The sequence below is a fragment of the Podarcis gaigeae genome, assembly GCF_964106915.1.
Source record: "Podarcis gaigeae genome assembly, chromosome: 1".
NCBI lineage: Eukaryota > Metazoa > Chordata > Lepidosauria > Squamata > Lacertidae > Podarcis > Podarcis gaigeae.
In genome coordinates, this window is record NC_139678.1 from 34,141,810 (window position 1) to 34,151,276 (window position 9,467).

General features: G+C 40.0%; 1 protein-coding gene across 11 annotated transcripts in view; it reads left to right on the forward strand.

The window, feature by feature from the left end:
• The window catches only part of BAZ1A (bromodomain adjacent to zinc finger domain 1A), a 44,067-nt gene that overhangs the window by 15,686 nt on the left and 18,914 nt on the right, over positions 1-9,467 (forward strand). For 9 of the 11 annotated variants that reach the window (XM_083740840.1, XM_083740841.1, XM_083740832.1 and 6 more), the window contains 7 exons: positions 235-381; positions 3,613-3,708; positions 3,834-4,058; positions 4,887-5,052; positions 7,328-7,438; positions 7,968-8,092; positions 8,831-9,436. In XM_083740840.1, the coding sequence (XP_083596966.1) occupies positions 235-381; positions 3,613-3,708; positions 3,834-4,058; positions 4,887-5,052; positions 7,328-7,438; positions 7,968-8,092; positions 8,831-9,436 (1,476 nt within the window). The remainder of the gene's footprint in view (positions 1-234; positions 382-3,612; positions 3,709-3,833; positions 4,059-4,886; positions 5,053-7,327; positions 7,439-7,967; positions 8,093-8,830; positions 9,437-9,467) is intronic. The other 2 variants (XM_083740838.1, XM_083740839.1) reach the window with 1 other exon arrangement.

Here is a 9,467-nt window from a genome sequence, read left to right on the forward strand (position 1 = left end):
ATTCTGCAAAATGAACTTTGCCCTTTCTTTGAAACAAATGAAGACATGACCCACCTGCCTTTCTATGCACTTATGCATGGAATAAATTGCTGGATCGCAGCAATTTGGCAAATATTCTATGTATTGACTTGATTAATATTTTGACAATCACATAACATAGGAACAGCTTTCAGTTTTTTCACTGTGTACTGTATTTGTAGCAGTTTGAACAAATCCACTCTATCTTATTTACAGAGGTTTTAGAGGAGGCTCTTGTTGGAAATGACAGTGAAGGTCCACTATGTGAATTGCTGTTTTTCTTCTTGACGGCCATTTTTCAAGCCATGGCTGAAGAAGAAGAAGAAGTGGCCAAAGACCAAATAGCTGATGCTGAGACCAAAGGTCAGACTTCAACTGTGCTTCTTAATGCAAAGCTTGCATACTAATAGGCATGCATACTAATTTGCATGCATGGGAAGATTTCAGTTAACATTGCTCCATATCGGTGCGCATGATTGCTATAGAAAAACAAAAGTTTGTCAGGTGCTAGCTGGTGTGTACTGCAGGTGCTCTTTTAATTTTTTTTTTAAAGGCAAGCTTTCCCATTATTAGACATAGCATGAATTTCACATTGGCGGGTTTTCAAGAAGTCTCAAAACTTAACACATCCCTTTCATTAAAAAAATTCTTCAGAATCTTTGCTGAAGATTCAGAAGATACTTCTTTCTCACCAGCAGTGTAAGCTACAATAACTTTCAGAGGGGTAGCTGTGTTGGTCTCCTGTGCAAAAACTAAAAAGTTTTTAAAAAATTGTTGTAAGGCTTTTATGGACTATATAGTCTACTCATTGGATAAAAGTTTGCCATGATAAATTTGTTGCTTTTTTAAAAGTGCTGTAAGACTTCTTGTTATGTCAGCTAAATAATAATCAGGCATCATAACAGTGCATAGCTTTACTATTCATTTCTTCAGTGACAGTAGTATTGTCATCCACACACTGGAACACCTGGTCCAGATTTGTAATAGCACACTTATTAGCTAATGTAATTATTTTCCAAAGGACACACTTTTAGATCTATTGCAGCATTTGCAGACTTTGAATACTCTTTCCAAGGTGTGCTGTAGCTCAGGTTGTGGTTTATTTTTATTTCCTTTGTTGCATACTTGTAAGAGAAGAGAAACCACATAACAGATAGCTTGTTTGTTGATTTATAGTGATATTTTTACCACACACAGCAGTCACATCTGAATAAAGTAATAAAAGAGCAAACAGAAAAGGGGCATATCTCAGTTGCAGAAAATCCACTCTGCTCGCGGAAGGCTCCAGATTAAATCCCTGGCATCTTCAGGAAGGGCTGGGAAAAACTTCCCTGAAACTTGGAGTGTTTATGCAAATCAGTGGAGACAAGACTGAGCTAGATGAGCTACTGGTCTGACTGTGAAACCTTTGCTCCAACATTCATGTTTTGTTTTGTTTTTAACCCTGAGGACTAGAATATTGACGGGATCCCCCACTGCTCTCCCATTTTTTTATCAGAATTTGTCTGGTAAAGGCATTTTCTCTAGATTAAGTGTTTGTATTCCCTTAACATGGGTGTGGGGAACCTTCTGCCCTCCAGATGTTGCTGAACTATATAACACCCATCATCACTGGTCATTGGCTATGCATGGTGGGGCTGATGGAAATTGTAGTTCAGCAACATCTGAAGGACCAAAATTTCCCCACACCTGCCCCAAATTGAGTACTTTTACACCTCTTCTCTGGAACCAGTACAATAACAGTTGTGGTATCCTGCATAAAAGAAATATATATAGAAAAGAAATATATACAGTTGACGTGTGCTTTGTAGAGTCAAGTGCATCAATCTGAAAATTCTGTTTGATCTCACACACCATTCAGAGAAATAGGGTTTTTTGGAAGAAAGCAAAGCTGCATGTGATTCTTCCTTTGTGCAAGGAAGATTTAGTCATTATTCTGTTGAGAGGAAATCCAAATGACTTCTTTCTGGCAAATCAGTTGCAGGGGGGAATAGTGCTTTTTCCACACTCAATCAGTGTTGTTGTTGTTTAGTTGTTTAGTCGTGTCCGACTCTTCGTGACCCCATGGACCAGAGCACACCAGGCACTCCTGTCTTCCACTGCCTCCCGCAGTTTGGTCAGACTCATGTTTGTAGCTTCGAGAACACTGTCCAACCATCTCGTCCTCTGTCGTCCCCTTCTCCTTGTGCCCTCTATCTTTCCCAACATCAGGGTCTTTTCCAGGGAGTCTTCTCTTCTCATGAGGTGGCCAAAGTATTGGAGCCTCAGCTTCACGATCTGTCCTTGAAGTGAGCACTCAGGGCTGATTTTCTTAAGAATGGATAGGTTTGATCTTCTTGCAGTCCATGGGACTTTCAAGAGTCTCCTCCAGCACCGTAATTCAAAACCATATATTCTTCGGCGATCAGCCTTCTTGATGGTCCAGCTCTCACTTCTATACTCAATCAGTAGTCATTGTTGAACATGAGATTCCTTGGACCCACAAGTGAAACTTTTATTGCCGTTTGGAGTAATTTAGTCGTACATAGACCGTTCCGAGCACCTATTGGTATTGCTAGTGTGTGTCTGATTGCCTTTCTCTCATGCATATATTATGTTAAACTTTGGCTCACTTAAATTGAAAACTTCCCACTGCAAGATTCTAGATGCAATACTCCTTTGCTTAATTGTAAAGTCAAGTTTTTGTTTTGAATCATTCATAGCTTTGACTGAGGCATTCTAAACAAACTCACAATTGTAGGGTAGGCATGCCCATAGTTCTGTGTTATGGCTCTCCATATTTTGGTTGGGCTGCATTCACACGTATAACTTGGCAGAAGCTGTTAAAGAGAAAATATATTAACTTTTGTGAATGGAGGCTTACCGTATGTCCAGTATAGGATAGCGCAGTTCTGTTTTGTGAAGGTTGGTAGTTCTCTCTAGTGATCCTGAATTGGGATGTGAGAGGACCTCAGTCTGTAAAAAAAAGGAAAAAGAAATAACTTCAGGAATAAGGAATTTGCTTTCTAAAGAAGGGTATTTCATCTTGCTGTTTCCTACCCTTAAAGAATAATACTTATTAGCCTATCTTTGGTGATATGTAGAAACTTCTGTCTTGGATAACCTTGATACCGCTGTATATAAACTTCTGAACCTGGCTTATTGATGTGCTTCACTGATCAACTGTGTAGAATATGGTATCTCATGTGTAATGTGGTAAATCAGCCCTGACTGGCTGCACAGACAGGCTGCCGGCATCCACAATTCGTTTCTGTAGGCATAATCATAATGAAGTAATTATAAGAATGTAGTAATAAGATGCTATTTGATTTCTTGCAGTAAACCTTTTTTACAAGAGCATTTCATGGATTTATCTTTCTTTGCATGTGTGTGCTTGTGCTCTTGCGGTCAATTTGTGTGCAATGCAAGAAGCTTTTGGGGAGTGCTGCATGCTTACTCTGCTTTTAGGTAGTATGCATATGTTTGTTGCACGGCAACTTACAAAAATATCAAGTTTATATGCTGTCTCCGCATTGCTTAGAAAAGACTTGCTTGCTTCGCCTCCGAAATGCAAGTGTTAATTTTCACTAGAATAAAGTCTTTATTTCCTTAAAGATTTAACAGAGGCTTTGGATGAAGATGCAGACCCCACAAAATCTGCACTATCTGCAGTTGCAACTTTGGCAGCTGCATGGCCCCAGTTACATCAGGGTATGTGTGGGTTTCACTTTTTGTTACGTTTTGCACTATTTTACAAAAAAAAGTATAATTCACATTGTTTGCTAAATACTCTTAGTAGCCATATAGTCTAACACTCATTCTGTTGTTAACTGTAGGTTGCAATTTGAAAAACTTGGATCTTGATAGCTGCACTCTTTCTGAGATTCTCAGACTTCATATCCTAGCATCAGGTGCAGATGTAACATCAGCCAATGCTAAATATCGTTACCAGAAGCGAGGAGGATTTGATGCTACAGATGATGCTTGCATGGAGCTAAGACTGAGTAATCCTGGGTTGTTGAAGAAACTCTCGTGTACTTCCGTGTATGATCTGTCATCGGGTAATAGAGCCAAATTAATATGTCAAGTTACATGGCAGAGGTTTTCAAGAATGGTTTACTAGCACAATGTCAAGAAAAATCTTATTTTGTCTCTTGAAGCATAACCGCTAATACCTTTTAGCCCTGGAAGTTATACAAATTTAATTAAATAATAATGATAACAAAGATTGGGGCTAGGTAGGTGATTTAGGCTGCAATCCTATATAGGTTTACCTGAGAGTAAGTTCCATTGAAGGCAGCGGGCTTACTTTTGCAATGGATTGCACTGCGTATCTTGTGGAAGTCTGTTTAATTTTCTACATGAGCTTATGTCTGTTTTTCTAAGAATCATTAGCCATTATCAATTGAGCTATATGAATGTTGGTATTTTTACTTGCTCTTTTGTGTTTGAACAGCAGTTCCTCCATTATATATAACAAAGTGCTTTGTTTCAAAAGTGTTTTGCTGTATGGCACAAGCTGGGTGAGTTCATAGTCAGAAAAACAGAAGCTCCTTGGTGCATGGGAACAGTTGATTGCTTCTTTGGATCAGGTTTATATTAGACTGAAAAATAGCTTGCAAGAAGTTCATATACTGTACACACAGTTAAACATGTTGAAGATTCTATTGGTAAACTATGCTATAAAACAAGGTGGCTAAACTCTGAAATGGCACAACCCTCCTTGTACTAGGTTTACATCTTGTCAATTTCTATGGATTAATGAGCCCAAAGGTCACTGACAGATTAAAAATAGATACGTTACTTTATTGATGAAGCTTTACTGACCAGTTCACAGGATTATTCTGTGACTTCTGTAATGAAGCATCAATCTATATTCATTTTATTAGGGGAGAAGATGAAGATTCTTCATGCCCTCTGTGGGAAGCTTTTGACTCTTGTTTCTACTCGAGACTTCATTGAGGACTCTGTTGATGTATTACGACAGGCAAAACAAGAATTCAGAGAGTTAAAAGCAGAACAGCACCGGAAAGAAAGAGAAGCTGCAGCAGAAAGGTGACAAGAACACAGATGCCCAAATATGAGCACGATAAAGCTAAACAGGGGCTTTTCCAGAAGCGTGGCTTCTAAAATTGAAAGAGCCTACTAGAAATATTCAATTTTAGGAATTGAAAGAGCCTACTAGAAATATGGGGCGTGGGTGGCGCTGTGGGTTAAACCACAGAGCCTAGGGCTTGCAAATCAGAAGGTCGGCGGTTCGAATCCCCGCAACGGGGTGAGCTCCTGTTGCTTGGTCCCTGCTCTGGCCAATCTAGCAGTTCAAAAGCACGAAGTACAAGTAGATAAATAGGTACCGCTCTGGCGGGAAGGTAAACAGCGTTTCCGTGTGCTGCTCTGGTTCGCCAGAAGTGGCTTAGTCATGCTGGCCACATGACCCAGAAGCTGTACGCCGGCTCCCTCGGCCAATAAAGCGAGATGAGCACCACAACCCCAGAGTTGGCCACGACTAGACCTAATGGTCAGGGGTCCCTTTACCTTTACTAGAAATATAGTAGTAAAACCTGTTTGTCTGTCATAATCCAATTTAGAAAAGTAAACACATTTATGGTGTATTTGATTAATCTTATTTCAAATATTTTTTACAAGGTATCTTACATATTTTCAATATAAAAATTTAGTTCTAAATTAGGAAGTTGCTCTTTGGAACTGAAAACTGCCTTTATACCAAGCCAGACCAGCTGGCTCAATATAGCTTCCACTGGGTGGAGAACCTATAGCCCTCCAGATGTTGCTGAAGTAAAACTCCCAGCATCCCTGACCATTAGTTGTGTTGGCTGAGGCTCATGGTACCTGGAATCAAACAATATCTGAAGGGCCACAAATTGCTAGAGGGGATGAATCACCAGCTTGGGGAATATAAAAAGGCAACGACAGCCCTTAACTGGCCCCTTTTTGCAAACTCTTTTAAGTGTTTTTGCCTCGTTGGAATGACTGCTTGAACTCTGATAATACATTTTGCTTTATTGGAAGGAGGGTAGAAAAGGGTGTTTGTAACAACTAGACTACTTGCACAAATATAGCATTTACATTAATTGCTGTGGCCACTTGTGGCTCTGGCCCTGTCAATCAGGGCCCTTGGGAATTTGTCGCCATGTCTGAAAAAAACTTCCCACCTCTGGTCTTACATCATCATGACTTCCCAACTGTTTTGAGCCCATGAGCACATTTGGAATTGTATTAAGAGTATTGTGAAAATGACCACTGCTGTAGGGAACATGAGCAGTTACAAAACATTGGGAGTATCCGTCTGCTCTTCTTGTTTTACTTCCGTGTGTGTGTGTACTGCACACTCTGATCACACACACATGCAGTGGAGTGGGAGAGAGAGAAACCCCCAAACAAAGAGGGGCGGGGCGGGGCAAAAAAAAACCATACAAAGCAGGAAGGAAGAGAACCTACAGAGGAAGAGAATGCATAAAATGGTGAAAGGTGGGGGAAGCTCAGTCATGGATGGAAGAGCAGGAAAGGGCCACTCTAAGTCTAGCGTTGGTGTAGGACAGGGATCAGCAACCTTTTTCAGCCATAGGCCAGTCCACTGTCCCTCAGACCATGTGGTGGGCTGGACTATATTTTGAAGAAAAAAGATGAACGAATTCCTATGCCCCACAAATAACCCAGAGATGCATTTTAAATAAAAGGACACATTCTCCTCATGTAAAAACACTCTGATTCCCAGACTATCCGTGGGCCGGATTGAGAAGGCGATTGGGTCGCATCCAGCCCATGGGCCTTAGGTTGCCTACTCCTGGTGTAGGAGAAGCCCCCACTCGTCATAGCTTTACTGGTAGCTGCAGTAAAAAAGTAGTGAAATCATTGTCCTGTGTGCGCTCTTGGGCTTCCTGATTTCCCCATGATCCTGATAGTGTGCTGTAAAAGAGGACAGCCTTGTGTGGACACAGTGAAAGATAGCTGAGCATGCCATGGCATCCACAGGTGTTTCTTTGGGGAAAGGTGCCGTATACTGACTGGCAGCAGCTCTTCAATGTTTTAGATGGAGTTCTTTCCCATCCCTGCTTGTAAATGCCAGGGAACGAACCTCAGACCTTTCACGTGCTCATCTGTTGAACAATAAGCCTTTAGTACTATTTATTTTAGTGATATTTATTATGTACCATGGCCTTCATCCAGATATTTCTGTGCATCAAGATGCACATAAGGATCTCCTGCATGTTGGGTCTCTGTTCTTTTCAGTAGAGTGATGTAATTAGAGGAAATGGTTGATTACCCTATATGCTCCAACTAACCATCTGTGTGTATTGTATAACATCAGAATCCGCAAGAAAAAAGAAGAAAGACTAAAAGAACAAGAACTAAAGATGAAAGAGAAGCAGGAGAAACTGAAAGAAGAGCAGAAAAATCCTGCAATTGACGTATCAATTGGGTATGATCAGTTGTTAATATTTACATATTAATTAGGATAGTGCTTAATTTCACATGCTGGGGTTAGTGTACACAGTTTCAATTTAAATATTTCCATGAACAATAAAAACTTCTTAGATTATCTTGCTTTCTGGTTATTATATTTACGTAATATGATCACAGGAAGATAAAACAGTTAAATATATATCAAATTTTATACTATAGGTGGGATAACATAGTAGAAGAGTTCAATACACATGCATGCACTTTGATTTTTATTATAAAACACTTTGGAAAATCAAATGTGACCTATCAAAAGCCAGCCCAGCCAGACCTGTTTTCATCTCCAGTAAACGTGACAGTGTGGACATTTCAAAACTTGGGAGTTCTCTGCTTGTGGGAGTAACTTTATTCTGTGTGGGGGTTTTTTAATGTGGCGCACAGTGCAATTGTGCAGACTGTGTTCTATGGTGTGTTACAATATGCTATGCATGTGCAATTCTCTTTGAACTTAGAGGGCTTTATATTTTTTGGTATGTCTATTGTATCAGTGAGGAGGAGCGGGAAGAGCTTGATACAAGCACAGAGAGCAAAGAAACTGAATCAAAGGAGCAAGACTTAGATGCTATGACAGATGAGGAAGATGACATTGTGCCAAACAAAAAGAGAAGAGGAGGTAAGTTCATTTCTAGTGCATTTTCATTGCTGTGTATTGATTTTCTATTGCTGTACGATATTGCTTCTAGGGTTTTTAATGTAAGGCAAGAGTAGAGTTAACTTCACTACCTGCATCATCCTGTTAGACAGAGCTTCATTTTTTTTAATGGATTTATAATTCCATTGATCTAGTTTGATACTTAAGGCTGCCTCATTCATTACTCTTTTCCATCATGGGTTTCTAATGCTTGTGTCTAAGGTACAAACCCTTTCCCCTTGCACAGTAGAGCAGTGGTTAGAGTGATGGGCTAGAACTGAGGAGACCCACTTAACCATGATGTTCACTAGGTGCTCTTGGGTGTAACTTATCTCCCTGGGTTGTGAAAATAAAAGAGTAAGGAAGAAGAGCTGTGTACACTGCTTTGAGCTCCTTGAAGGAGAGGTGGGATGCTAATGTAAGAAATTAGTTCAGAAACACGCAGAAGACAGAATTTCCATATAAAAATTGTGAATGAAGCCACACATTGGGCCTATAAAGACATTAGTTGATTGATGGTACAAAAAGAGCAGAAGAAAAATTTAGAAGTTACGATATCTTGCTACCTGCTTGAAATTTTCTTGTGTTATTTGTTTGAGCAAACGCCTGCTTATGCTACTCTAAGCTACCTGTGCTATGTATAGTTGTGTCACTTTGGTCAGAGAGTGGCCAGGTAATGTATTAAATAAAGAAATAAAACATTTTTGCTTGCTCTTTCAGGAAGAAGACAGAATGGCTTTAAAGATCTGGCAAGGCAAATAGAGACAACTGGTGAAAAACGTGAGCCACTCACTCCAGAGGAGGAAGAAGCTTTGAAACAGGAACAGCAAGCAAAAGAAAGGGAACTTACAGAAAAGATTCAGAAAGCCACAGCCTGTACAAATATCTCTCCTTTGGGCCGGGACCGCCTATACCGACGCTACTGGGTTTTCCCATCTGTTCCAGGATTATTTGTGGAAGAAGACTATTCTGGTCTTACAGAAGATATGTTGTTGCCTCGGCCATCTTCATTTCAAAATAATGTACAGGGTCACATTGCAGATAAATCTCAGACTACTACTAAAACTTCAGAGTCTTTGAAGACAGAATCTACCTCTAACAGTCACCAAGATTTCCATACGGGTGCTACTGTACAGGTGTCGTTGCCAATACATAAGCCAAACCGGTGGTGCTTTTACAGTTCTCAGGAACAACTGAACCAACTTCTAGCAGCTCTCAATTCCAGAGGATACAGGGAAAGTGCCTTAAAGGAAATTCTTTTGCAGGAAAAAAACAGAATATCTAAACAACTGGACAGTTTTCCTGTAGAAAAATTCCATATTTCAGGTAAATATTCTGGATTTTCTTGAGTATATCG